This window comes from Macaca thibetana, chromosome 19, assembly GCF_024542745.1.
Source record: "Macaca thibetana thibetana isolate TM-01 chromosome 19, ASM2454274v1, whole genome shotgun sequence".
NCBI lineage: Eukaryota > Metazoa > Chordata > Mammalia > Primates > Cercopithecidae > Macaca > Macaca thibetana.
This window is the reverse complement of record NC_065596.1, coordinates 7,244,046-7,268,987: the sequence shown is the minus strand read 5'-3', so window position 1 is coordinate 7,268,987 and position 24,942 is coordinate 7,244,046. Positions and strand designations below refer to the sequence as shown.

Genomic DNA, 24,942 nt, shown 5'->3' with positions numbered 1-24,942 from the left:
TGGTGTGGGGTTGGGCCACAGAGCTAGCAGAGACTCTGGGCTATGGAGGGTCCGCCTGCCCCAGATAGACCCTCGGGCCTGGGCAGCCCATCTCTCCCAAGGACGGACAGTGTCAGGGTGGGCTCCCATCCTACACAAGGAGTGGCTGACCCAGCCCAGGCACAGCACAGCCACCCAGCTGTGTCTCCCAGCTCTTGGAAGTGTCTGCACCACAGGGATGGTGCTGTAGGGTCCATGTGGTCACAGGGCAGGTGGTCAGGAAATACACAGTTGACCACGGTCAGTAGTGCCGGGTCAGTAGTGCTGGGTTGGGCTGAATGACCTGGAGGCTCCCAGCCCAGCTGGGGAGTCCCAGTCCCCAGGGTTGGTGTGACCTGGGCAGGCCTGCGGTGTCCGTCTGTGAATGACTGAGATGGTGGGACTTCAGCTGCCAAGGCCAGGGGCCAGAGTGGGAGCAGGGGGCACCCCCGCCCTTCCCCTAGGCCTGTCTAGACCTCTCCGGCCCCCAGTTTCTGCTTTGAGTGGCTGGGGGCTCTCTTGCCTGTGCTGTCTGCCCATGGGTCTGCAGGGCTGCTGGGCATGCACCTCCTTCCCCTCGCCTGCCTCAGCTCCCTCCGATGGGGTCTCAGGGCTGTGTCCCAGCTCGCCTCCCTGTGGCCTCCCCCTAGAACTCCTGGGTCTGTCAGGACATGCCCCACCTGGCACACACACCCTGTGTGACTCCCACTGCCTGTGGGAGGACGCCGGGCCCCTGAGCCAGCCTCTGCTTTCCCCTCCTGCCTTTGGGGTGCCCCGTACCGCACTGTTCCCCCAGACTGCCTTCCACTTTCTCTGCCTTTGCACAGGCTGTTCTCCTGCCTCCAGTGAACTCTGACTTCTCCACAGCCTCCTGAAGGGCCCCTTGCTCACACTGGCCCCAGCCAGGCCCTCTGACCCAACCCTCCTGCATGGCCACGTTGGTCTCTGAGCCTTAAGCCTTTGGATGTGTACACATTTGTCCTCTTCTTCCTGACAAACCTGAGGGTCTGAGAGGCCACATTTCTGTTCCTGAGTCATACGACAGAGTCCCAGTGACTTGGGTCTGATGTCCGTCCCACAGTGGGACATCCCTGCTGCATCCCAATGCCACCCGTGTCCTGGGGATACCCAAATGTGCCATTCTCTCAGCATCGCAACTCGGGGACTGCAGGAGGCTCAGGTGCCAGGTGCCTTCCGATGTTCATGCCACAAGCTCTTCCCACTGTCTCTGGCTCCCCAGACAATGTTCCAGGAGGTGGGTGTGCCAGAAGGGGGCGCGTCTTGCAAACCACTCTGTCCTCATTGAGAAGGAGTCTTACTCAGGACTGGGGCCTGTGCACACATTGCCGCCTCTTTTCAGCACTTAGAGATTCCTTCCTTTGTCTAGTGGCTGAAGCCAGGGCTGAAGTTGGCCTCCAAATCTGGGCCGTCTCAGAGGCGGAGTTTTCCATCTGTGGCCGAGACCCAGTTTTTGGGAGGAGGCCCCCAAGGGTCAAGCCAGCCTGTACCAGGATGGGGGGAGGGGGTGCCCAATCCAGGCCCCAGCCACCCAGACTCCCCCACCCCCACTCCCTTTTCCACTGCTCTGACCTCGGGCACTGTTGAAATAGAGTTTTTATTGCATTTCTGCCGTTTTACAAAAATATGACAAAATAAATTAAAAACAAATAAATAATCGCCTATTGTGTGTGTGTGTGTGTGTGTGTGTTTTCTGTTGGTTTTATGGGTTTCCTTTCATTTGGAAAGGAAAACGGCAGATGGGGGGCGCCGGCCAATACTGGGGTCCATTGGGGGCTGAAGGCGTCTTGTATTTTGGGGACCGGCCGCCCCTGTGAATGACTGATATTGCATATGAGAAGAGAAGGCAGGGCGGGCAGAGCTAATGCCAGCCGCTGGGCCAGCACACGGCCTGGGGGCTGGGGCTGGGGCTAGGGGAGGGCGCCGGGGTCTCGAGGGGCTCCGAGGTGGGCGGCAGCGGTGGTGGCGGGAGGCTGTAAAAGCTGGCATCCCCTGGCAGAGGCTGGGGGGCGGGTGGGGGCCCGGCCATGGCACAGGGCGGGCACTCGGCAGCAGCCAGGGCCTGGCGGGGGACGGCACCCTCACCCCCGCAGCCCCAGGGCCCGTCCCACTGCCAGCAGCCGGCGGGCGGTGTCGGGGGCCGGGGCAGCGGCATTGGCGGCGGCGGTGCGGGGCTCCGGCTGCGGCGGGTGCGGAGGGCAGGGGCGCCCACGGGGGCCAGCGCTGTCCCTGCGGAGGTGAGAGGGGCCGTTCCGGGGGGATGCCGCCCCCGCCGGACCCCGCCGGGCTGGCAACCCTGCCCACACTCCCTCCCGGGCTTCCAGGCACATAAAGGCCTTATTGCTTCTGATCAGAGACTGAGGTGGGGCGGCCCCCTGGGCGGCTTCCGATGCATACCCTGCCTCTGGGCACGGCCCCTCCAGGTCACAAGGGGAGGACAGTTTGAGGAAGTCCCTCTGGCTTCTGACCTATGGCCCTTGTGCTGCAGCTGCCACTTGTTGGGCTCCCTGGGGAGGGGGTTGCTAGAGCCCAGGCTGGGATTGGGGCAGGGGAGGTGGCGGGGGTGGGAGGGTAGGGGTGAGGCCTGCACCTCTGCTCAGCACATGTGGGAGCTCCCTGGGTGGGCAGCCAGCCCCAGCCCCACCTCCGAGGAAGTGCTTCCTGAACAGCTGGGCTGCAGGGTGTGGATTTGCATAGAGGCCTGGGGGGTCAAGTCCCCCCCAGAGTGAGCTGGAGCAGAAGGGTGGGCTGGATGGGAAGTGGGCCTCCCTCATCGCTCCTGGCAGGGGAGCATGGTGGGGGGTCCCTGGGTGCAGTCGGCTTTGGCATCCCTCCCTGGGGAGGGTCAGGCACGGGGCTCTAGGCTAACAAAGGCCCTGGAGATACGAAGCAGGCTTTAACTGAGAGGCTGCATGTACCACTGACCCAGGTCCCTGCCAGGACCCAAGACCGGGCCTCCTCTGTCCCCTTCAGCCCGTCTCCCCAGGCCTGGCCACCCTACCCTACCCCCAAAGCCAGCCCGGCGTCCCCACCCCCGAGTTAAAGCTTGTGACCTGAGCCTTCCTCTTCGGGCCGGGAGGCTTCCAGCTCCTCAGCCATGGCCTCGTCCACCGGCCCACTCCTCTGAACCCGGCTGCCGCCACTGCTGGGGGTCCCATCTGGTCGGGCCTGCCCGCCCGCCCCGTTGGACCCAGGCTCAGCCCGGGTGCCACCAAAGGGGAAGAGCTTGCCGGCGTGGAAGGCTTTGGGCGGCGAGTGGCTGCGCTCAGAGTCCCGCCGGGTCTCGGGTGACTTGAGGAACTTGAAGCTGAGAAAGGCGGGCAGGCGGGTGTCGCTGCCCGTGGGTGACTGGGCAGGGGGAGGCCGGGCGGTGGCTCCGGCCCCTGCAGTGGCCAGTGAGGATGTGGCCCCCGATGAGAGGAATTTGCCCTGCAGTGGGATGATCTGCTTCAACTTCATGACGTTGTTGGGTGCCAGCAGGGACCCTGGGCGCTTGGGCCGCTCAGGCCCATGGCCACCCGCAGTGCTGCCCTTGGCCTTGGCAGAGGCCTTCTCGGAGGAGGTGGCGGGGTCCAGCCCAGAGCCCTCAGCCCTCGCCTCCTCCCGGCCACCAGAATCATGCTCCCGCCGGGCATGGTGCTCTGCATGGCGCTGTCGCTCCTCCTCCTCCCGTCGCCTGCGCTGCTGCTGCTGGTAGCGATGCTGGGCCTGGCGCTCGTGTCTCTGCAGGTAGAGTCAAGCCATTACACGACTAAGAAGAAAGGGTGTTAGCAGGTGCCAGCCAAGGCTGGTGCATGCCAGGGCTCTCTGCAAAAGTCGGGGAGACTTAAATGCTTATTAGTTTCCAACTGTATCCCTGCACCCACAATGGGGGCTTCCTGCAGAAGTGGGAGAGATCCAATCATTTATTGGGTGCCAGTTGCATTCCCAGGTACATGATGGGCCTCTCTGTGGAAGTCAGGGAGGCTTAAATGCTTATTGGGGCCAGGCGCAGTGGCTCACGCCTGTAATACCAGCACTTTGGGAGGCCGAGGTGGGCAGATCACTTGAGGCCAGGAGTTCGAGACCAGCCTGGCCAACATGGCAAAACCCCGTCTCTACCAAAAATATAAAAATTAACAGCGTGGTTGTGCATGCCTGTAATCCCAGCTACTCGGAATGCTGAGGCAGGGGAATCGCTTGAACCCAGGAGACAGAGGTTGCAGTGAACTGAGATCATGCCATTGCACTCCAGCCTGGGGACAAAGTGAGACTCTGTCTCAAAAAAAGAAAAAAAACAAAGCTTATTGGGTGCCAACTGCATCTCCGGGCCCACACTGAGATTCTCTGGGGAACTGGAGATTCCGAGGCTTATTGGGTGCAACTGAATGACTCCCTGGACCCATGCCGGTACTTTCTGGGAATTGAAAAGAAAACAAACATTCACTGGCCATCAACTCTGTCCCCGGCTGTGTGCCAGACAGTGTCTTAGGAATTGGTAAAGTGGAAACCAATCTTGAGCCTCAACTGATCCCCTGCTTCCCAGAGAACAGGCAAGAGACAGAACCGTGGCTGCAGGCTGGGCGCAGTGGCTCACGCCTATAATCCCAGCACTTTGGGAGGTGGGCAGATTGCGTGAGGTCAGGAATTGGAGACCAGCCTGACCAACATGGTGAAACCCCATCTCTATTAAAAATACAAAAATTAGCTGGGCGTGGTGGCGCGTGTCTGTAATCCCAGCTATTTGGGAGGCACGAGAATTGCATGAGAATTGCTTGAACCTGGGAGGTGGAGGTTGTGGTGAGCCGAGATTGTGCCACTATACTCCAGCCTGGATGACAGAGTGAAAGAGATTCTGTCTCAAAAAAACAAACAAAAAAAAGACCGTGGCTGCAGCAGACTATACCCAGGTAGCCACGCGAGGCTCTGTCAATGTAAACTTAAAGGCATTCATGTTCAATAAAATAAAAATTCAGTTTCTTGGTCGCAGCAGGTCCCACTTCAGCATGCTCACTCATCACCTGTAGCTAAAGGCTGCAGGGACAGTGCAGACACAGGACATTGTCATCCTCGAGGAATGTTCCCTGTGCAGGCACTGGGGAGCTCCTTGGCCCATGCTATAGCTTTCTGAGGAATGCCGAAGAAGCTGGGCTTCTAGGAAGCCTCCGCTGTGTCCCTGGTCCCCTAACAGGATGCAATGGGGCAAGCTGGTGGATGACTGAAGGTTCTGAAGGGCCAGCCTGGTGCTGGATGCCACCAGGATTCCAGAAGCGACTGGAGCCGTTGTGAGCACTAGTTATTATTGCTTATTATTACTCTTTTTAGAGACAGGGTCTTGCTCCATTACCCAGGCTGGAGTACAGTGGCACGATCATGGCTCCCTGCGCCTCAAACTCCTGGGCTCAAGCAATCCTCCCACCTTGGTCTCCCAAAGCACTGGGATTATAGGAGTGAGCCACTGCACCCAGCCAGGGAGCACTAATTATTACACCCAGCTCTGTGCAGTCTCTGCATTTGCTCTCACGCTAAGGAATTGGTCACCAAGATCAGAGATCCACCAGTAGTCCCACAAGTGAGAAAACCGAGCCCAGCCTGGCCCCCCTACCTTAAAGGCCTCACGGCGCTGGTACTCCAGCTTGGCCATTTCCTCGGCCACCCAGCCCGGGATATCAGGGATGGCCACGTGGATGAGGTACTTGAGGAGCAGAGCGAAGTGCTGCAGGGGTGGTAGAGAGGAGGCTGCAGGCTGCAGACGCTGGGGCCGCCCTCCCACCTCCCAGCTGCCCCTGCCCCTGTCGCCGGCCCCACCTCGAGCACCACCACGGACACGATGGCTGCCTCCGGGCTCAGCCACGGGAAGAGGCGCTGCAGCTGCCCGCACTGGCCGATCAAGTAGCAGTTGACCACAATCGCTAGGACACCCATGGCCTCCATCACCTTCTGCAGGGTGGCAGGAGGGCTCAGGCGGGGTCCAGTCGGCCTCCCCAGACCCCAGGCTCCTCCCAGCTGCACCTGGGCTCCATCTGGGCCTCAGCTCGGAGCTCTTGGCTTCCCCCCACCTGCCACTGGCCGATGCTCTCCACGCGCTGGCCGAAGGGCCGCTGCAGCCCGGTGCACAGCTTGAAGGCGTCGCTGCGGATCTCAATAAGGTTGTTGACCAGGGCGCACAGCGCCGCCAGGGGGAAGGCGGATGAGAAGAGCACTACGTAGCCGAACTGCACGAACATCTCCTGGTAGTCCTGGAACGTGTCCTGAGAGTGGGCGGGCCTCAGACCTGGAAGCCTCTTCCCTCGGACAATCTTCCTCCCATTGAGCCCGCCTCCCTCAGATTATCCCACATGGACCCAGGGCCTGTCCCCATCCTCGGCCAGTCCAGAGGCTTCCTCTATCTGGCTAGGCCTTCCTCTCCTGTAGCATCTCAGCATCAAGGGCCCTGTTATCACCACTCCCTCCCACCCCAACTGCCTTCACCCTCGGACGGTGTGTCCTGCCCCCTGCGAGGCCCCGCCCCCTCCTCACCTCGTACTTCTTCATACAGCTCTCCAGCTCCGCCTGGGTGAGCTGGGGCGAGTGTTCTTCCTCGGGCGGGTCAATCCAAGACGACCGGTTCTGCCGTCTCTGCCTACGGGTCGAATCGCTGTTGGAGCCGGGCTCCGGGTCCGGGCCCCCGTCGGGCCCCTGGTCTCGGCCCTCGCCCCCGGCCCGGCGGAGCAGGATGGCCGGGGGCTCCCGTTCAGGGCTGCCGGGAGCCCCCTCCGCCTCGTCGTCCTCCTCAGCCAGAGTGAACACTCCCGGCTCTAGCCCCTTCTCCACCATGGTGGGGCTCCCCTCCTCCAGGAGGGCCTCCGGGCTGGGGCCGGGCCGCCGCCGCCCCGCGCCGCGCTCAGCGAAGCTGACCTTCTTCAGCCGGAGCCCGCAGTCCAGGAGGCCCCCTTCCTCGCCCTCCTCCTCGTCCTCCTCTTCCTCCTCGTCCTCCTCCTCGTCGTCGTCCTCCTCGTCCTCCTCCTTGCTCCCTGGAGGCCCGTCCCCCTCCTCCCCACCTTCCCCCGCCCGCCGCCGCTCCACCGGCGGCGCCGCCTCCTCCTCCTCCTCTGGCGCCCCGCAGCCCCCGCTGAGGCACCTGCGACCCCCGCCCCCGCTGCCGCCGCCCCCGCCCTCATCTGCCTGGGGTTCTAGGCGGCGGGGCGCAGGGCGCCGGAGGCTCAGGAGGCCAAGCAGGGCTCGGGCCAGTTCCCAGACGGCCCGCAGGCCGAGCTCGCCGCGGCCCAGGCGCCGGTACAGGTGCGGCTGCAGGACCTCGCGCACGTTCTGGAGGAACTGGCGGGTGATCAGCAGCGTGGCCAGCATCTGGGGGCAGGAAGGGGAAGGAGAGAGGCGCGTGGGGGGCAAGCGGGGCGCCGGGATCGGGGGACTCACCCTCCCTGGGCGCCCCGCCGGAGCACCGTGCCCAGACACACGCCGAATCCGGTTCCTAACTCCGTTGCTTTGGACGTGCCTGGACGCGAGGCCCCCAGCGCTCAGCCACAAACTACAGCTTGGCAGGCGCAGCGCTCCTCACCGACCTCCCGGGCAGGCCCAGCGCGTCTCCACCCCACCGCAGGCTCGGCCGGTGCACCGGGCCGTGTGCGTCCCCAGCCGCCTGCACCTGCTTGCTGGCCTCCCCGCCACCCCAGATTCCCTCCGCGCATGCGCCCTCAGCTCGGCGCACCAGGCCCCCAGCACAGCCACGCTGCCCACCCCGGCGAGGCCCCACGGGCTCGCCACCTGCCCGTACTTTGGCCCGGGCCGCGAGCAGGAGGCCCCGGAGGGAGAGGAGGAGCAGGCGGAACCGCAGGGCCGCGAGCGGGACCAGCACCGCCCGCAGCTGCCGCTCGAGGCTCTGGGACAGGGACAGGACGAGCAGGAGCTGTGAAGGGACCGACGGACAGATGGACGGACAGATGGGGGGACGACAGGCAGAGAGAGGACGCACAGACGACGGACAACGGACGCACAGACAGGAGAGAAGGATGGAGGAGGGGAGGGAGGGGCTGGAGAGCCCTTGGACCCCTTGTGCCAGGTCTGGCCCCTCGCTGGCCGCCATGGGGGCAGGGGGGACTGCCGCTGGGGTGGGGGTCTCACCTCTTTCAAGCGCTCCATGTCCTTGAGGTAGAAACCGATGTAGAAGAGGCTCAGGTATGAGTTGACAAACTGGAACTGCAAGAAGGAGGCAGGCTGTGGTCACCCTGCACCCCCACCCCACTCCTTGGAGCCTTCCTTGCGCCCGCATACAGACCCCACAGCTTCCCTGCTGTCCCCCTGCCCGATGATGGTGACTCACCAGGACAACTTTGATGATGAGGTGCTTCTCATAGGCGCTCTCCAGCCGGTAATTTTCTAGGGGCCGAGGGGAAGAGTGAGCGGGCAGCCGCGGTACCCCCAAGGGTGGCAAGGATCCCAAGGGGCAGTGGAGACCTTCCTCCCCGAGACCCCCTGGCAGGGCGTACCCATGTCATTGAGCCAGATGGCTAGCTTCTTGTAGCCCTCGGCACTCACACTGACAATTAGGGCCAGCATGACCTTAGGCAGGAATCGGGCGAGACGGGGCAACCCCTTCACGCTCAGCACCAGCTCCTGCGGGAGAAGGGGATTCTGGGCTCATCCTGGCTGCAGGGCTCAGCCCAAGGTGGAGCTGGGCACCAAGGATAGGGTGGGTGGGGGTAGGGGGGAGGGTCACCTGCAGCTGGAAGCAGCCAAGCATGAGCAAGAAGACACAGACGAGGCACGCCAGGCACAGGGGGAGGCTCACAAGCAGCTGGAAGAGCAGCCGCTTCCAGGGCGGGTAGTAGAACTCCTCGGCCCGCGTGATGGGGCTGATGCGTCGCACGCCCTGATGGTGGGCAAGGGCCGGGCCCAGCATGAGATTAGAGGGGCCACCTCTGCCTCACGCACCCCTCCCTATCCTTGGAACTCAATTTCCCTCCATCATGTGGAGGTGACCCTCTCAGTCACCCACCTAGGGCACTGTTCCCAGTCCCTCAAATCCAACTTCCACCCCTCCCCCTGGGGAGCACACAGAGCCCACCTGGGTTTGGCATTTGCTGTTTGATGGAAAAACGCTATTCACAGCTCTCTGCCTTTGCTCCTGCAGTGCCCCCCACCATTTACCTTTGCCCTGTCTCCAAGACCCTGGACTCAGCCCCCAACTGACCCTGAACTGGGGGCGTGGCTCCTCCACAGCTTCCCCAGGTGAGTCCAGCGTCCCCCACTTGTATGCCAGCTCAGCCCCTCTCCGCTTCCATTCCTCTAGGAACAGCGTCGACCAGATCACGTTGAAGAGGGCAAAGACTACGCAGGAAACATCCCGGCTTGTCTGTGAGTGGCAGAGAAGAGTTGAGTCATTGTTTGTGCCAGTCCAGAAAGGAGGGCGCCTCTGAATCCCCCAGACCTTGCCGGGTCCCTGCCCAGTACCTGATCAGTCTCTGTGAATGTATACAGGACAGACCCGAAGACGGCTGGGTATACCATAGCCGACGTGTAGAAGCCCAGCCAGGCGAAGTACATGGCAATTTTCACACCAAAGTAATCACAGATGTCATCTGCCAGGGGACAAGTGGGTCTCAGTCACCCCCTGTCTGTCTGCTGGGACTGCCCTCCCACCCCCCAGCCCAGGCAGCACCTAGAGGCTGGTTTTCACACACGGCCTGCACCCATGACTTCATGAGGCGGTTCAGAATACGCTGCTCATGGACAGGGAACACTTGCTGGATGATCCCACGTGCTGCCAGCTCGGGGACTGTGGAAGGAGGAGCACAGGTGATCCCTGCACCTCTACCTGTGCCTAGCCTGGCTAGCCCCCTATTGTCTGAAACCCAAGTCACAGTTTTTTTGCCTGCTCTTAAACCTCTAGAGCTCTTTTCAGGGGAAGAGTTCTAGATGGATAGAAGATCTGATTCTCCTTCAGAAATTGTAGGTGTAGGGGCAGGCAGGGAAGATGCAAAGGAACCCGGAGAGTGAGGAACCACGTTTTTTGTTTTGTTTTGTTTTGTTTTGAGACAGAGTCGCGCTCTGTCACCGAGGCTGGAGTGCAGTGGCGCGATCTCCGCTCACTGCAACCTCTGCCTCCCGCATTCAAGTGATACTCGTGCCTCAGCCTCCCGAGTAGCTGGGATTACAGACACCCACTACCACGCCCGGCTAATTTTTGTATTTTAGTAGAGACGGGGTTTCACCACGTTGGTCAGGCTGGCCTCAAATTCCTGACCTCAAGTGATCCACCCGCCTCGGCCTCTCAAAGTGCTGGGATTACAGGTGTGAGCCACCGCACCCGGCTTTTTTTTTTTTTTTTTTTTTTTTTTTTTGAGACCGGGTCTCGCTGTGTCACCAGGCTGGAGTGCAGTGGTGCCATCTCGGCTCACTGCAACCTCTGCCTCCCAGGTTTAAGCGATTCTCCTGCGTCAGTCTCCCGAGTAGCTGGGGCTACAGGAGCACACCACAAACCTCGGCTAATTTTTGTATTTTTAATACAGACGGGGGTTTCACCATATTGGCCAGCATGGTCTGGATTTCCTGACCTCGTGATACGCCCGCCTCAGCCTCCCAACGTGCTGGGATTACAGGCGTCAGCCACCGCGCTCGGTCTTATCTTTTTCTTTTTCTTTCTTTTTTTTTTTTTTTTAGACAGAGTCTCGCTCTGTAGCCCGGGCTGGAGTGCAGTGGCCGGATCTCAGCTCACTGCAAGCTCCGCCTCCCAGGTTTACGCCATTCTCCTGCCTCAGCCTCCCGAGTAGCTGGGACTACAGGCGCCGCCACCTCGCCCGGCTAGTTTTTTGTATTTTTTAGTAGAGACGGGGTTTCACGGTGTTCGCCAGGATGGTCTCAATCTCCTGACCTCGTGATCCACCCGTCTCGGCCTCCCAAAGTGCTGGGATTACAGGCTTGAGCCACCGCGCCCGGCCATCTTTTTCTTTATTTATGTATTTATTTGCTTATTTTGAAACAGGGTCTCGCTCTGTCACCCAGGCTGGGCAGAGTGCAGTGGCGCTACCATGGCTCACTGCTAACTCGAACTCCTGGGCTCAAGTGAGGCTACCGCCTCGACCTCCCAAAGTACTGGGAACCACTGCGCCTGTTCCCATGTTTTAAATAAAGCTCAGTTTGTGAACCCGAACGTCTGAGGAATGGTAAAAAGTTGCTGTTGGAAGGTGAACTTGGGTGGCTAGTTTCCTGGAGGGAAGTCCAACGCCCAGAGTCATACCACTCTGTAGGTGGAGTGCTGTCCATGGTCCCTGCCTCCACCTTATCCCAGACCCAGAAAGGGGCTCTCCTGGACCCCAGTCCCAGAAATAAGTCCCATTCTTTGACTAAAGCCACGCCCCCTCAGCTCCTTGGTTTCCCAACTCTTTGCCAACCCCTAACTGGTTGGACATAAGCCCCGCCCTCCTGCCATGATAAGCTGTCCTCTCAGAGCTCCACCCAACTCAGGAGATAAGCACCACCCTTTTGCTAAGTCCACGCCCCTTTAACTTATTGGGTACATCATTCTTTGCCAACCTGTGACTGGTTGGACTAGGCCCCGCCCTCCTGCTCCGATAAGCTGTCTTTGAAGAGCTCCACCCAACTCTCTGCCTGTGATTGGTGTTGGCCCCGCCCTGCTCACTGATTGGCTGGTCCTCCAGGAAGCGCACGTTGTGGAGCGCCTCTCCCTGCTTGGCACGCAAATTCTGCAGCCAGAAGCGGATGATGCTCTGGCGTTCCTGCGAGGAAGAGGGCGTGAGCTCAGGTAACTCATAGGCACAGGATGCATGCGGGGGCCCAGAGCCGGCCTCACCTGGGAAGTGAAGAAGCGCAGCTCGCTCTCCACATTCTCATAGATAAAGTCCTCCTCGCAGGAGAAGCCGCGGGTGCCCCCGCCAAACTCGGCCTTCACTGCCTTGCGCAGACCCAGCTCGTCGGCCCCTCGGAGTAGGCTGTGAACAAGGCGGAGGAGGTAGGCTCACAGGGAGGCCCAGGCCCACCATCCTGGAGCTGAGGATGGTGCACCTGGAAGCCTTTGGGACAAACGCAGGGCAGCTGGATAGCATGGTTGGCACTTGGTAGAGCGGGGAGCCAGGTGGCAGGCTCAGCGAGAGGCCAGGGACAGGGGACTCGCCTCTCATACGTGGCGGTGACAAAGAAGGCGTAGGCACGCGTGTGGCGGTGGTGGCGGACTTGCACGATGAGCTCGGGGATGCCCACGCGGATGTGGTTCAGCAGCCATAGCAGCGTGTGGTCATCGGTCGTGTCTGCCAAGGGGCACAGGGACCGATGGCTCTTGCCACGAGGGGGCCCAAGGCCTCCTACATATTCCCGCTCTGGGAAGCGGAGCTCAGGAGAGCCGCATCTAGGCACTGGGCGGGCGGGCAGGCATGGGTACCTGGGAAGGTCATCAGCACATCGCAGTTCTCTGTAGGCACTGTCTTCATCCACGCCTTGTGGGATACCAGGTAGCGACCCGCTTGCAGGAGTCGCTTCCCGAAAAGCTTATCTGGGGGGCAGCGTAGCAGGCCCAGGTCAGGCCACTCTAGGTTCCGAACCCAGCCTCCAGTCTTGGCCCCTCCGGCCCCCGCCAGGGCTCCTCACCACTCCACCTGGTATTCAAGGCCCCGGGAGCTCTGGGCTTGGCTTATTTTCCTCCCTCCACGTCCTTGCACCAGCCAGCCTTCCTCCAGAAATGCCCATCCCCCCAGATCCTCCCTTACAAATCTTACTCATTCTTGAGGCCCAGCTCCGCCTCCAAAACCACAATCGATGGGGCGCTCACTAGCAGCCTTGAGCGCTTCACCACATTATGACAGCGCCGTCCTTGCAGCAGCCCCAGGAACTGGGTGCGGTTCTTACCCCCATTTCACAGGTGAGGAAACTGAGGCCCAGAGCGTTTAAGTCACGCGCCCAAGGTCACACAGTCGAGCTGGGATTTGAACCCAGGACCGTATGATTCTGTATTCTTCGCGGAGAGGCTCTCTCAAGCGCATCCCTGGCCCGCCGCGATCCCGCAGACCGGGCGTAGCAGGGCTCAGCCCAAGCCTGGGGCTCTCGGAGGGGCGTGTCCTGGTCTCCGCGCTGAGACCCCAGCCCAAAGCACCGTCCCAGCCCCGCCCGCCGGGCCGCAACCGCAGTGCCGGGAGGAGCCGGCCCCTAGTCCAGACACCACACCAGGTTACGTTTGACCCCGATCCTCCTCCCCGTGCAGTTGACGCGGGCTCCCCAGGCACCTGCAACCCAGTCTGGTCCAGCCGCCGCACACATACCCAGAACTCCGGACGCCGGGGCTGCAGGCTCGCCCTCCGGCGGGGGCCTCTTGCCACGCTCGCCCTCCAGGGACGTGCCCCCGGCGCCGGAGGCGGCCTCGGCCATGGCGAGGACAGGTCAGGTCAGGGGCTACGGAAGGCCCGGGCGCCGGGGGGCCGCGGGCTCATGGGGCCGGTGCCGCCGACGAGCGCGCGGGAGGAGGAGACAAAGGCCGCGCCCGCCCGCGCCGGCCGCCGTCCTCGCTCGCCCGAGCGCTGCTTCTCGTCCCCGCCCGAGCCGAACCTCGATTCTCCTTCCCGGCCCGGTGCACGTCACTCTCGGGTTCTCAGCTGAGTTCGCCCGCCTAGCTCTTTGGTTCGCGTCTCCGCCCGTGTTGTTTTCTGGGTTTCCTTCTCGCCCGCCCACCTCGCTCTCTGCTGCTGGTCCCCGCCCGCACTGATGGTGCATTCTCCAACTTGTCCCCACCCACGCTTTCTTCTGGTCCCCGCCTCGGAGCCTCAGTTTCCCCATTTGCAAACTCCAGACCCTGGAGACCCGGTTTGGAATGTGAGATGGGCGTAATTTGACTAAGGAGGGACGTGGGAGGGGCGGGCCTGGTTGGGGAAGATTCCTGATGACAATAATTTCAACCACCCTAGTAGAGCTGTGATAGATAATTACAGCAAGACCTGCTTAGGAACTTTAGCACCATTTAGCTGCCCAGAACACTCCTCATACACTCTTCGTCCGGTTAACACCGACTCCCTTCAGGATGTAACCTCGGAGAGGATCCCACAGAGTTGTCAAGTTTAGCGAATAAAAATACAGTCCGCCTAGTTAAACGTAAATTTCAGAGAAAAGAATAAATGTGCCGGGCGCGATGGCTGACGCCTGTACTCCCAGCACTTTGGGAGGCCGAGGCGGGTGGATCACGAGGTCAGGAGATCGAGACCATCCTGGCTAACACGGTGAAACCCCGTCTCTACTAAAAATACAAAAAATTAGCCGGGTGTGGTGGCGGGTGCCTGTAGTCCCAGCTACTCGGGAGGCTGAGGCAGGAGAATGGCGTGAACCCGGGAGGCGGAGCTTGCAGTGAGTCGAGAACTCACCACTGCCCTCCAACCTGGGCGATAGAGCGAGACTCCGTCCCCCACCCCCCCAAAAAAATGTTAGCGGGGCGGGGTGCACCTGTAATCCCAGCTACTCGGGAGGCTGAGGCAGGAGAATTGCTTCAACCTGGGAGACGGAGGTTGCAGTGAGTCGAGATCGTGCCACTATACTCCAGCCTGGGCGACAGAGCGAGACTGCGTCTCAAAACAAAAAACAAAAAACAAAAACAAACAAACAAACAAAAACAAAAAACAAAGCCTGGGCAACATAGTGAGATCCCCGTGTCTGCCAAAAAAAAAACCCCAAAAAACAAAAAACAAACAAACAAAAAAAACACACTTAAAAAATTAGCCGGGCGTGGTGGCTTGCTCCTGTCGTCCCAGCTACTCAGGAGGCTGAGGCGGGCGGATTCCTCGAGCCCAAAATTTGGAGGTTGCAAGAGCAGCGATCGCGCCACTGCACTCCAGCCTGGGCGACAGAGTGAGACCTTGTCTCAAAAATAAAATAAAATAAAATAAAATAATAAAGTAAATAAAAATATTGAGCAGGGTGAGGTAAGGGGGTATTAGAACTCTATTCTGTCCGACAGATTTTTCTTAACACGCAAGTGCGCCGCCCGCCCGCTCTGATCCAGAACCAGAGAATCGGCCGTGCGAAGGCGCTCCCGGAGACCCCGCCCAGCCAGTGCCTGGAATTCCACCATCAGCGCTTTATTCTGAGGTTCAGTGCTGTCCTGGGTTAACCTGAAAGCAATCTCCGATGCTCCCCTTTCTGGCTTTCGGGGAGGCAGAGACTGACCGGACACTTGTCTCTGCAGGTGCAGACCTGGGCCAAAGAGAGAGAGAGAGAGAGCCAAGGAAGTCCACAGTGGAGAGAGGGCTGTGCTGAGGGTTCCAGCAAGACTTCCCGGAGAAGGGGATCTTGGAGCTAGGCCTTGAAAATGAGTTTGTCAAATGAGGAAGGGCATCCGAAGCCAAGGGAACGGCAGGAGGGAACGCTAGGGAGGGGAGAGAATCTCGAGAGTTCCGGTAAAAGCAAGTAGGACTCTTTCCAGAAGTTTGGGCAAGATTTTCCCTGGGCCAGGGCGTGGGTTCTCCAGTACTAATCCCCCCCGGTCACTGAGATGCTCTGCGTTTCCAGTCTGAACCTGAACGTAAAGAGGTGTAGTCCCTCCTTTCTTGAACTGAAAAAGTGAGCGCACATCGGTCCTTGCCACGCCTAAGGCTGCGGAGTGATCAGATGGAAAATGCGGAACTCAAAACCTCCCCTCGCTGTAATTTGCACTGCCCTGTGCCAAGCTCGCTCTGTCCTTTCTTCCATTCCTTATTCCTATTGTCAGTCTCGCTGCGCTAGGACCCTAAAAATTCGGTCTCATGTTGCCCGGGGAACAACATTTCGCTACACCCACCTCCATAGAGCCCCCGCCTCCCTCTCTACCTTGCACCAGCCAATGGAAGCGAAGATCTTCAGACGGTGGGCGGGACGTATCCTAAGGTACCCAATGATGATCGAGAATAGTTGAGCACTTTACTAGCCACGCCTCGGAGTGGACGGGGCCTCCTGCCCAGACTTGAAGCCACACAGGCAGGTCTGGCAGGGAGGTCTCAGGTTGTAAATCCATGTGGCGGGGGCTTTGGACCCTGGCGGCCCAAGCGGCACGTGGGCCTCGCAGGTGGGGCTACAAGGGAAGGGGTGTGACAGCTTGGGGTGCTACTTGGACCTCAGACCCACTCCCAGGGTTTTAGTGGCCCAATTCCCTGCGGCAGAGCAATCATTCGCGTTCTTCCGTGCCTAAATCGTCCATTCGCCTTGCCGCAGAGCCCACATCTGGGTCGCCTTCTGGCCTCACAGTCCCTAATCCGGTCACCCTTCGGCCTTCAGAACATCCAATTTATGCATCCCCCAGCCGCAGAACCCCCCGCAACTGGGGCATCTCGCGATCATCAAGCCCTTGGTTTACTTGACACTGAGACTGAGTCTCCCAGATGCGCTGATTCGCCTCCCCTCCGGTTCCAGACTGTGCACGCGCCGGAGCAGCGGCGCAGCAGCCCCCGGCTCCGGCGCCACCATCTTCGCGCTAAGCTCTGGCCAAGGCCGCTGCGGCATCGCGGTGATCCGGACCAGCGGCCCCTCCAGCGGCCACGCCCTCCGGATTCTCACGGCAGCCCGAGACCTGCCCCCTGCTCGCCACGCCAGCCTGCGCCTCCTCAGCGACCCCCGCTCCGGGGAGCCTCTGGACCGCGCACTGGTCCTCTGGTTCCCAGGTGAGGGTCCCCAGATTCCGAGCCTCCTGTAGGCCCCATGACTCAGTTTCCCCCTTCTAAGAGTTTGCACTGGCTGTGCTGTCCTCCTGACTGTCAGCTCTCTGCCACATTAGGTCCCCGGAGTTTCACCGGTGAGGACTGCGTGGAGTTCCACGTGCACGGAGGCCCGGCAGTGGTGAGCGGCGTCCTGCAGGCCTTGGGTGAGTTGCAGCCTTGGGTGAGATGCTTGGTCCTCCCGATGGGCCTGGGTGGGGACCAGGGGGCGTCAGACTGGGACCTTCCTGCAGGCAGCGTGCCAGGGCTTCGACCTGCGGAGGCAGGCGAGTTCACCAGGCGGGCGTTTGCCAATGGGAAGCTGAACCTGACCGAAGTGGAGGGGCTGGCGGACCTTATCCACGCAGAAACCGAGGCGCAGCGGCGGCAGGCCCTCAGGCAGCTGGACGGGGAGCTGGGCCACCTCTGCCGTGGCTGGGCCGAGACCCTCACCAAAGCAAGTTCCCCATTTGTCCATTCTCTCTCTCAGAGACCCCATCTGTGCAACCCTTGCATGAGACCCCCCCTCAATCCCTCATCCATTCCCTGCGTGAAATCTTCCGGCCTATGAGCCGCCAATCTGGCCCCTGAAGTCGGGCTGGATAAATTGGGTGTGGGAAGGTGGGTTTCTGGGTGCACACACCACCTCTGGTCTCCCTGTCCCGCCAGGCTTTGGCCCACGTGGAGGCCTATATCGATTTTGGCGAGGATGACAACCTGGAGGAGGGGGTCCTGGAGCAAGGTGGGTCTACCTAGTGGTGGGGGAGGAAGACACCTGTATCAGCCCTCAAAGGCTCCCCTCACTGTCTCTCTTTGCCTGCCTTCTCTCACCCACAGCGGACATTGAAGTACGGGCACTGGAGGTGGCCCTGGGTGCACATCTACGAGATGCCAGGCGCGGGCAGAGACTCCGCTCAGGGGCACACGTAGTGGTCACTGGACCCCCCAATGCCGGCAAGAGCAGCCTAGTGAACCTGCTCAGTGAGTGGGAGGGGGAGGGGGCGGGGCCTAGTGCCAGGGGCGGGGTCAGGAGCTGGGTAATTGAATTGCTCTGGTCTAAAGCGCCCTCCAGACACGGGGTAGAACGTGGGGAAGAAGCTCCCTTGTCTCCACCCTCTCCTCTTCTTTTGACCCTCCCCCAGGTCGGAAACCTGTGTCCATCGTGTCCCCAGAGCCAGGGACCACCCGTGACGTCCTGGAGACCCCCGTCGACCTGGCCGGATTTCCTGTGCTGCTGAGCGACACGGCTGGGTTGCGGGAGGGCGTGGGGCCGGTGGAGCAGGAGGGCGTTCGGCGCGCCCGGGAGAGGTGGGCGGAGAGGGTGGTGATGGGAGGGGAACGCGGGGCCCTTTCTCTGCCTTTTCTCCCTGCTGCGTTTATTTTTCATTCTTCCTGAATCTCAGAGAACCTGCTATGCCCTTTCAAACAGTGATCTCAGTGATTTGGTTCTTTTTTTTTTTTTTTTTTCCGAGACCGAGTCTTGCTCTGTTGCCCAGGCTGGAGTGCAGTGGCGCGATCTCAGCTCACTGCAAGCTCCATCTTCCGGGTTCAAGCAATTCTCCAGCCTCCCAAGTAGCTGGGATTACAGGCGGGAGCGACCACGCCCAGCTGTTTTTTTGTATTTTTAGTAGAGATGGGGTTTCACTATGTTGGCCAAGTTGGTCTCTAACTCCTGAGCTTCGGGTGACCCACCTGCCTTGGCCTCCCAAAGTGTTGGGATTACAGGCATAAGCCACCGCACCTGGCCTGTTTTTGTTGTTGTTGTTGTTGTTGTTGTTGTTGTTTGAGACGGAATTTCGCTCTTGTTGCCCAGGCTGGAGTGTGCAGTGGTACGAGCTCGGCTCACTGCAACCTCCGCCTCCCGGATTCAAGCGATTCTTCTGCCTCGGCTTCCCGAGTAGCTGGGATTAGAGGCGCCCATCACAATGCCAGGCTATTTTTTTTTTTTTTTTTTTTTTTTTTTTTTTTGAGACGGAGTCTCGCTCTGTCGCCCAGGCTGGAGTGCAGTGGCCGGATCTCAGCTCACAGCAAGCTCCGCCTCCCGGGTTCACGCCATTCTCCTGCCTCAGCCTCCCGAGTAGCTGGGACTACAGGCGCCGCCACCTCGCCCGGCTAGTTTTTTGTATTTTTTTTAGTAGAGACGGGGTTTCGCCATGTTAGCCAGGATGGTCTCCATCTCCTGACCTCGTGATCCACCCGTCTCGGCCTCCCAAAGTGCTGGGATTACAGGTTTGAGCCACCGCGCCCGGCCCCCAGGCTAATTTTTTGTATATTTAGTAGAGACGGGGTTTCACCATGTTGGCCAGGCTGGTCTCGAACTCCTGACCTCAGGTGACCCACCTGCCTTGGCCTCTCAAAGTGCTGGGATTACAGGCGTTAGCCACTGTGCCCGGGCAGTAATTTGGTTCTGATTAAATCCTGCCCCCGGCCCTGCGGACATGTTTCTCATCCCTAAGCGCTCCACCCAGCCCTCACGTTCTGCCCCGCCCCATCGTGCTCTGTCCCGCCCTGGCGCTCCGCTCTGCCCCTCGTGGTCTACCCCATCCCCTGTGCTCTGCCCACCCCCTACATTCTGCCGCGCCCCTCGTGCTCCACCTCGTCCCCTGTGGTGTGTCTGCCCCGCCACTCATGGTCGCCCCACTCCAGTGCTATACCCGGCCCCTTTTGCTCAGCCCCAACCCCTGTGCTGTGCCCTGCCCCTCTTGCTCTGCTCTTCCCTCTGCACTGTGCTCCGCCTCTCTTGCTCTGCCCCGCCCCCTGTGCTGTGCCCCACCCCTCCTGCCCTGCCCCACCCCCTGCAGTGTACCCAGCCCCTCCCGCTCTGCCCTGCCCCCTGCACTGTGTCCCGCTCTTCTTGCTCTGCCCCGCCCCCTGTACTGTGCCCTGCCCCACTTGCTCTGCCTGGCCCCCTGCACTGTGTCCCACCCTTCTTGCTCTGCCCTTACCCCCTGTGCTGTGCCCCACCCCTCCTGCACCGTGCCCCGCTCCTCTTGCTCTGCCCTGCCCCCTGCACTGTGTCCCACCCCTCCTGCTCTGTCCCAGCCCTTGCTCTACCCCGCCCCCTGCACCGTGTCCCGCTCCTCTTGCTCTGCCCTGCCCCTTGCACTGTGCCCCGCCTCTCTTGCTCTGTTCCACCTTCTGTGCTCGGCTTGGACCCCCAACACTCTGCCAGTCCCCTGGTACTCTACTCCTACCCTCCCCACCTCAAGCTTTACCGCTCCCTCCGTGCTCTGCCTGGCCCTTCTCACTGTCCCTCTCTACCCAGTGCCTTCTTCAGTTGCTCAACTGGACTCCCGCTCAGTTGACCTTGCTCCCCCAGGCTGGAGCAGGCGGACCTCATTCTGGCCATGCTGGACGCCTCTGACCTGGCCTCTCCCTCCAGTTGCAACTTCCTGGCCACCGTCGTAGCCTCTGTGGGAGCCCAGAGCCCCAGTGACAGCAGCCAGCGCCTCCTCCTGGTGCTGAACAAGTCGGACCTGCTGTCCCCAGAGGGCCCAGGTCCGCGTCCTGACCTGCCCCCGCACCTGTTGCTGTCCTGTCTGACGGGAGAGGGTCTGGACGGCCTCCTGGAGGCGCTGAGGAAGGAGCTAGCTGCAGTGTGAGCCCCCCCTCCCACTCCCAGCCTCCCCTGATCCACAGTTCAAGTGTGGGCTGGCCCACTGGCTTTGGGCTCGTGCCTGTCCCTCAACTTCAATTTCTGGACCTACAAAATGGGTGCAACCATTTCCCCTTCAAGGGATGGTTGTAAAAGGTTAGGAGGGACCATGTCTCTTGTCTCTTCCAGGTGTGGGGACCCGTCCACCGGTTCCCCGCTCCTGACCCGCGCAAGGCACCAGCACCACCTCCAGGGTTGCCTGGATGCCCTCAGTCACTACAAGCCGTCAAAAGACCTGGCCCTGGCGGCAGAGGCGCTGCGGGTGGCCCGGGGTCACCTGACCCGGCTCACAGGTGGAGGGGGTACCGAGGAGATCCTGGACATCATCTTCCGGGACTTCTGCGTGGGCAAGTGACGGGATCCAGGGAAGTCGCACCCAAGTTGCGCGGAGACCCAGGAGACCCGGGGGATCTGGAAACAGTTTAGGCCAATCGGGATTCTCTTTCACCTGGGAAAGAACTTGATTCTCAAACAATGAAGCAACACAGCTGAGAGGTAGTGAGCTCCCTGCAGGGGCTCCCTGGAGATTCAGGCCCTGGAATGGGGCTGAATGGAGGTCCCGTTGGACCCTGGATGCTGGGGCATCCGTGTTGGGATGGAGACAGGAGGATCTCCGGATATTTGTTTCATGGTTTTCAATTTATTTTGCAAATACCAAAGGAATGTAAAAAAAAAAAAAAAAAAAACTCAGGTGCTGAAGTGTTTCCCTCCCTCCTTCCCTCCCTCCCTCCCTCCCTTCCTTCCCTCCCTCCTTCCCTCCCTCCCTTCCCTCCCTCCTTCCCTCCCTCCCTCCCTCCCTTCCTTCCTGGCGTGCAGTGGTGCATCTCACTGCAACCTCCACCTGCCGGACTCAATCAATTCTCCTGCCTCAGCTTCCTGAGTAGCTGGTATTACAGGCATGTGCCAGCATGCCTGGCTAGTTTTTGGTTTTGTTGTTGTTGTTGTTTATTTTTTTTTGTTTGTTTGTTTTTTTGAGACAGAGACTCACTCTGTCGTCCAGGCTGAAGTGCAGTGGTGCGACCTCGGCTTACTGCAACCTCTGCCTCCCAGGTTCAAGTGATTCTCCTGCCTCAGCCTCCTGAGTAGCTGGGACTACAGGTGCGGGCCACCACGGCCGGCTAATTTTTGAGTTTTTAGTAGAGACGAGGTTTCATCATGTTGACCAGGCTGGTCTTGAACTCCTTGACCTCAGGTAATCTGCCCACCTCGGCCTCCCAACGTACTGGGATCACAGGCTCGTGAGCTACCACGACTGGCCCCAGAAGTATTTCAACATGAAAAATTTCCTTAGCCCTTCTCCAGTTGTCATGGCTTAATGTGCCTCTTTCTAGAACTTTGAATGTTTACATACTTGTGGATGTATCTTTCAAATATGTTTGTCTTGTGATTTATATATAAATGGTGTTGTGTTCATTGTTCTACAAATTGTTATTTCTTTTTTAAAAAACAAAATTATGGAGATGGGGGTCTCACTAGGTTGCCCAGGCTGGTCTTGAGCTCCTGGACTCAAGCCATCCTGCTGTCTTGACCTCCCAAAGTGCTGGGATTACAGGTGTGAGCCACTGTGCCTGGCTCATTCCTTTTTTAGTCTTTAGTCTTTCTTTTCTTTATTTTATTTTTTTCTGTGTGTGTGTGTGTGTGTGTGTGTGTGTGTGTGTGACAGAGTCTCACTCTGTTGCCTGGGCAACTAGAGTGCAGTAGCGCGATCTTGGCTCACTGCAACCGCTGCCTCCTGGCCTCAAGCCATTCTCGTGCCTCAGCCTCCCAAGCTGCTGGGATCATAGGTGTGCCCTACCATACCTGGCTAACTTTTGTATTTTTAGTAGAGATGGGATTTTTGTCATGTTGCCCAGGCTGGTCTCAAGCTCCTGGCCTCACAAGATCTGCCTATCTTGGCCTCCCAAAGTGCTGGGGTTACAGATGTGAGCCACCACACCCACCCTTTTATTTATTATTATTTTTTGAGATGGAATTTCACTCTGTCACCCAGGCTGGAGTGCAGTGGCGCGATCTCGGCTCACTGCAAGCTCCGCCTCCCGGGTTCATGCCATTCTCCTGCCTCAGACTACCGAGTAGCTGGGACTACAGGCACCCACCACCATGCCCGGCTAATTTTTTTGTATTTTTAGTAGAGATAGCATTTCACCGTGTTAGCCAGGATGGTCTCGATCTCCTGACCTCGTGATCCACCCGCCTTGGCCTCCCAAAGTGCTGGGATTACAGGTGTGAGCCACCGCCCCTTGCCCACACCCACCCTTTTTTAAAAAAAATTAAGTTAATTTATTTTTTACTCTGTACCTCAGTGGATGAAAAATGTAGGATTAGTCTGGACATTTTGCATCTTCTATCTTTTTTTTTTTAGACAGAGTTTTGCTCTGTGTCATAGGCTTGATTGCAGTGATGGTCTTGAACTCCTGGGCTCCAGCAATCCTCCCACCTTGGCCTCCCAAAGCACTGGGATTACATGCACATGGCGCAGTGCCCAACCTTGCCTCTTGTATCTTTAAAAAAAATTGTAATTAGTTCAATTATTAATTGATTAATTAATGATTTTTGAGATAGGGTCTCATGCTGTTGCCCAGGCTGGAGTGTAATGCCGCATTCATGGCTCACTGCAGCCTCAAACTCTTAGCCCCAAGGGATTCTCCTGCCTTGGCCCCTCGAGTAGTTGGGACCACAGGCACGAACTACCATGTCCCATGTCTAGCTAATTTCTTATTTTTTATAGAAATGGGGTCTCCCTCTGTTGCCCAGGCTGGCCTTGAACTCGTGGACTCAAGCAATCCTTCCACCTCAGCTTCCCAAAGTGCTGAGATTACAGGTGTGAGCCACCACACCAGGACAACCTCTTGTATCTTAAAAATGACTAGCAAGGCCGGGCGTAATGGTTCATGCCGATAATCCCAGCACTTTGGGAGGCCATAGGCGGGCGGATCACAAGGTCAGAAGATCGAGACCATCCTGGCTAACATGGTGAAACCCCGTCTCTATTAAAGATACAAAACATAAGCTGGGTGTGGTGGCACGCGCCTATAGTCCCAGCTACTTGGGAGGCTGAGTCAGGAGAATTGCTTGAACCCAGGAAGCGGAAGTTACAGTAAGCCAAGATCGTGCCGCTGCACTCCAACCTGGGTGACAGAGGGAGACTCCGACTCCGTTTCAAAACAAACAAATAAACAAAAATCTGACTGGCAAAACCTAGGGGACTTTCTTCCTCTACAAGCTGAATCTTTATTAATTCATTCATTCACTCCATGAATATTCATCAAATTCCTGCATCCAGCTTCGTACACACCATTTTATTGAATCTTCACCACAGCACGATGTTGGGGCTATTTTCTCCCAGTTTTGCCGATGAGAAAACTGAGGCTTACAGGAGTTGTTACTTCCTGGAGTTCCCCCAACTTTGGGGTTTGAACACAGGTCTGTTTGACTCCAAATCTGAGTTTGCTGAGGGCCTCCTGTGGAGCAGGCAGGGTGTTGGAGTCACAGAGGGGAGCAACAGGCTTGGTACCTTTTCACATTAAAGAAGCGACAAGAGACCAGGCATGGTGGCTCACGCCTGTAATCCCAACACTTTGGGAACCCAGGATGGGCAGATCACTTGAGGCCTGGAGTTTGAGACCAGCCTGGCCAACGTGGTGAAACCCCATCTCTACAAAAAATACAAAAATTAGCTGAGCATGGTGGAGCACATCTGTGGTCCCAGCTACTCAGGAGGGTGAGAAAAGAGAATCTCTTGAACCCAGGAGGCAGAGGTTGCAGTGAGTGGAGATTGCGCCACTGCACTCCAGCCTGGGCGACAGAGCGAGACTCCACCTCAAAACAACAACAACAAAAAGAAGAGACAAGAGGTCATTACAGTGAGGTCTGATGGCTGCATTTTGTTTTGAGATGGAGTCTTTGCTTTTTTGTCCAGGGTAGAGTGCAGTGGCATGATCTCGGCTCACTGCAACTTCTGCCTCCCGGGTTCAAGCGACTCTCCTGCCTCAGCCTCCCTAGTAGCTGGGGCTATAGGTGTGTGCCACCATGCCCGGCTAATTTTTGTATTTTTAGTAGAGATGGGTTTCACCATGTTGGCCAGGCTGGTCTCGAATGCCTGACCTCAAGCGATCCACTTGCCTCAGCCTCCCAAAGTGCTAGGATTACAGGCATGAGCCACAGTGCCTGGCCTTTTTTTTTTTTTTTTTTTTTTAAGTAAAGATGGGGGTCTTGCTGTGTTGCCCAGGCTGGTCTCAAACTCTTGGCCTCAGGTGATCCTCAGACCTCAGCCTCCTAAAGAGCTGGGATCACATGTGGGAGCCACCACACCTGGCCTGATGGCTGCTTTGTGAGCTCATAAAGAGGAGACGTGACCTAGTCAGGCAACTTAGGGTGGGCTGCCTGGCAGAGGTGATGAGTGTTGTGATCTGAATGGTGAGGATGCCAGATGGAGGAGGCTGGGGAAGGCACCCCAGGCAGAGGGCACTGAATATGCAAATCCCTTCATGTGCATATCCCACTGACACATATTTCGCTGGATTACATATCCCACTGATGCAGGAACTTCACAGTGTGTTCAAGGAATAGTGAGATGGTCAGGGTTTTTGTTTGTTTGCTTGTTTTTGTTTGTTTGTT

At 58.8% G+C, this 24,942-nt stretch overlaps 2 protein-coding genes across 6 annotated transcripts; one reads left to right on the top strand and one right to left on the bottom strand.

Moving 5' to 3' along the window:
- Positions 1 to 1,614: 1,614 nt before the first annotated feature.
- Positions 1,615 to 13,588, bottom strand: ANO8 (anoctamin 8). 3 transcript variants are annotated; one of them, XM_050769453.1, is made up of 19 exons: positions 13,284 to 13,588; positions 12,410 to 12,520; positions 12,146 to 12,278; positions 11,825 to 11,963; positions 11,654 to 11,750; positions 9,674 to 9,790; positions 9,466 to 9,593; positions 9,206 to 9,367; positions 8,732 to 8,884; positions 8,502 to 8,628; positions 8,336 to 8,391; positions 8,137 to 8,211; positions 7,790 to 7,921; positions 6,535 to 7,362; positions 6,075 to 6,266; positions 5,824 to 5,955; positions 5,621 to 5,731; positions 3,090 to 3,759; positions 1,615 to 2,265 (listed from the first exon to the last, which is right to left on the bottom strand). In XM_050769453.1, the coding sequence occupies exons 1-19, from the start codon at positions 13,387 to 13,389 to the stop codon at positions 1,898 to 1,900; spliced, it is 3,837 nt and encodes a 1,278-aa protein (XP_050625410.1). In that variant the 5' UTR covers positions 13,390 to 13,588; the 3' UTR covers positions 1,615 to 1,897. The 3 variants fall into 3 exon arrangements, with proteins under 3 accessions (XP_050625410.1, XP_050625411.1, XP_050625412.1); XM_050769454.1 differs by lacking the exon at positions 7,790 to 7,921; XM_050769455.1 differs by lacking the exons at positions 11,654 to 11,750; positions 12,146 to 12,278; positions 12,410 to 12,520; positions 13,284 to 13,588 and having other exon boundaries at positions 11,825 to 11,899.
- Positions 13,589 to 13,722: 134 nt separating this feature from the next.
- Positions 13,723 to 21,746, top strand: GTPBP3 (GTP binding protein 3, mitochondrial). Of its 3 annotated transcripts, none has more exons than XM_050769644.1 (9): positions 13,723 to 13,841; positions 16,390 to 16,637; positions 16,751 to 16,837; positions 16,925 to 17,127; positions 17,340 to 17,412; positions 17,508 to 17,651; positions 17,813 to 17,978; positions 19,990 to 20,268; positions 20,455 to 21,746. In XM_050769644.1, the coding sequence occupies exons 1-9, from the start codon at positions 13,723 to 13,725 to the stop codon at positions 20,678 to 20,680; spliced, it is 1,545 nt and encodes a 514-aa protein (XP_050625601.1). In that variant the 3' UTR covers positions 20,681 to 21,746. The 3 variants fall into 3 exon arrangements, with proteins under 3 accessions (XP_050625601.1, XP_050625600.1, XP_050625599.1); XM_050769643.1 differs by lacking the exon at positions 13,723 to 13,841 and adding an exon at positions 15,934 to 16,045 and having other exon boundaries at positions 20,053 to 20,268; XM_050769642.1 differs by lacking the exon at positions 13,723 to 13,841 and adding an exon at positions 15,934 to 16,045.
- Positions 21,747 to 24,942: the final 3,196 nt, after the last annotated feature.

Coding starts and splice junctions, on each gene's coding strand:
- ANO8 (XM_050769453.1), bottom strand. CDS start 13,389: ATGGCCGAGGCCGCCTCCGGCGCCGGGGGCACGTCCCTGGAGGGCGAG. Junction 12,521..13,283: donor CCCGGCGTCCGGAGTTCTGG/GTATGTGTGCGG, acceptor GCTGCCCCCCAG/ATAAGCTTTTCGGGAAGCGA. Junction 8,212..8,335: donor TCATCATCAAAGTTGTCCTG/GTGAGTCACCAT, acceptor TCCTTCTTGCAG/TTCCAGTTTGTCAACTCATA.
- GTPBP3 (XM_050769644.1), top strand. CDS start 13,723: ATGGTGCATTCTCCAACTTGTCCCCACCCACGCTTTCTTCTGGTCCCC. Junction 17,652..17,812: donor CAGCCTAGTGAACCTGCTCA/GTGAGTGGGAGG, acceptor ACCCTCCCCCAG/GTCGGAAACCTGTGTCCATC. Junction 20,269..20,454: donor AGGAAGGAGCTAGCTGCAGT/GTGAGCCCCCCC, acceptor TGTCTCTTCCAG/GTGTGGGGACCCGTCCACCG.